General features: G+C 55.8%; 1 protein-coding gene across 1 annotated transcript; it reads left to right on the forward strand.

Moving 5' to 3' along the window:
• Window positions 1-15: 15 nt before the first annotated feature.
• Window positions 16-612, forward strand: MONBRDRAFT_5956 (uncharacterized protein; the record flags this gene model as incomplete). The annotated part of the gene is made up of 1 exon (XM_001743098.1): window positions 16-612. The coding sequence occupies one exon, from the start codon at window positions 16-18 to the stop codon at window positions 610-612; it is 597 nt and encodes a 198-aa protein (XP_001743150.1).
• Between the last annotated feature and the right edge of the window lie 850 nt (window positions 613-1462).

The following is a 1462-nucleotide window of genomic DNA, read 5'->3' on the forward strand; positions in this document are numbered from 1 at the left end:
GCACTTGACGACCTGATGGCCAAGTGCGCGCTGGACCTGCAGCAGGCATATCTGGCCTCACGCGAGTGGGGCGTCAGCACAGTCTTGATCATGCGGGGTCGGGACAAGTTGCGTCGCTTGAGCGACACGACCTTTGCCATTGCGGTCGTGTCCATGATGGGTTTTGGCCTCCATGAACTCATCAACGTCAAGCCGACGGACAAGTGCCCGCTCTGCAGCAGCAAGACACCTCAGCCGCGACTAACCCGCGAGCACCTGCTGACCTGCCGTCCCATCAAGCGACACAACGCCCTTCGCGACGAGATGGGCCGCCTGCTCAGGTACGCCACCCTCTCCCATGTCTGGGTGGAAAAGTCTGGCTACAACGCCAACGGTCAGAGCTGCCGCATCGACCTGCACTGCCGCAACCCCTTTCCCGGCGGTGCACTGGGCCCAGCTCTGCCCGACCTGGGCATTGACGTGACTGTGCGCACAGCCCAACCCCCGACCACCTCGCAAGCCTGCATCAAGGTGGGCGCTGCCCTTCGCCGAGCCGAAAAGGAGAAGCGCGACTACTACACCGGTTTCAACCATGGAAAAACTCTGATCGTCCCTGCGGCGATGACGACGTAAATTAGGTGTTTGAACCTCAGAGCTGAAAGCAAAGCTGTGCAACCCCGACATCAAAATCACGACGGCACGCAAATCAACACAAGAGAACAAGACATTTTCATCGGCTTCTATCATGCCGAAAAGTACAAGCGCGAAGAATCACGCACAAGGAAACAAAAATCATGAAAAACGACTAAGTATAACTAGAGATACGGCCATTTTAACCACTAGACACATAAAAAGGCAGTCACACATCACAACTACTGTTAGCGTCAAATCCGTGCTTCCACGCATTTGAACACTCCCACTGCTTTCGCACACACTCAGCATCGGTCGCTATGGGTCTTCCTATTGGTATTCCATAGCTACGACGACCTCACACATTGACACCTACTTTTGGACCCCCTGGGCTTGATCCTCCTCGTGGCAGTCACATGAGTAAACACCGCGTGTGACGCGGTCCCCACGATGCCTGGGCAGCTGCCCTGGGGCAATAAGCTTGTGGCTACTGTTGTTTCCCTTTGTTGTGACACCTGCGGTCGGGCACGAGTTGCACTTTCCCTATCCTCGGGATTGAGCGACTCTACAGCTATTCTAACGGTGCACCTGGTCTGGTCACTGTGAATGCTTGCCGACCGCAGCTGGTTCAATTGACCTCAAGACACCACCAAAGCTTTCGCTCCGCTCCGACGGACGTCTCTCAAACCTCTCTCAAAACGCTTCCTCAAACCTACGCGCTTCCTCGCAACCCAAAGACGGCCTCCAGACGTGCTGGAGCCTGACATGGTAGCGATTGAAAACTTCGATCGACCGACCGCCCTTCTTCAATCTTTGCGCTGGATAGCATGTCCTCGCGCACCCGTTCGCGAAC

Source organism: Monosiga brevicollis, genomic scaffold, assembly GCF_000002865.3.
Source record: "Monosiga brevicollis MX1 MONBRscaffold_3 genomic scaffold, whole genome shotgun sequence".
NCBI classification, from domain to species: Eukaryota; class Choanoflagellata; order Craspedida; family Salpingoecidae; genus Monosiga; species Monosiga brevicollis.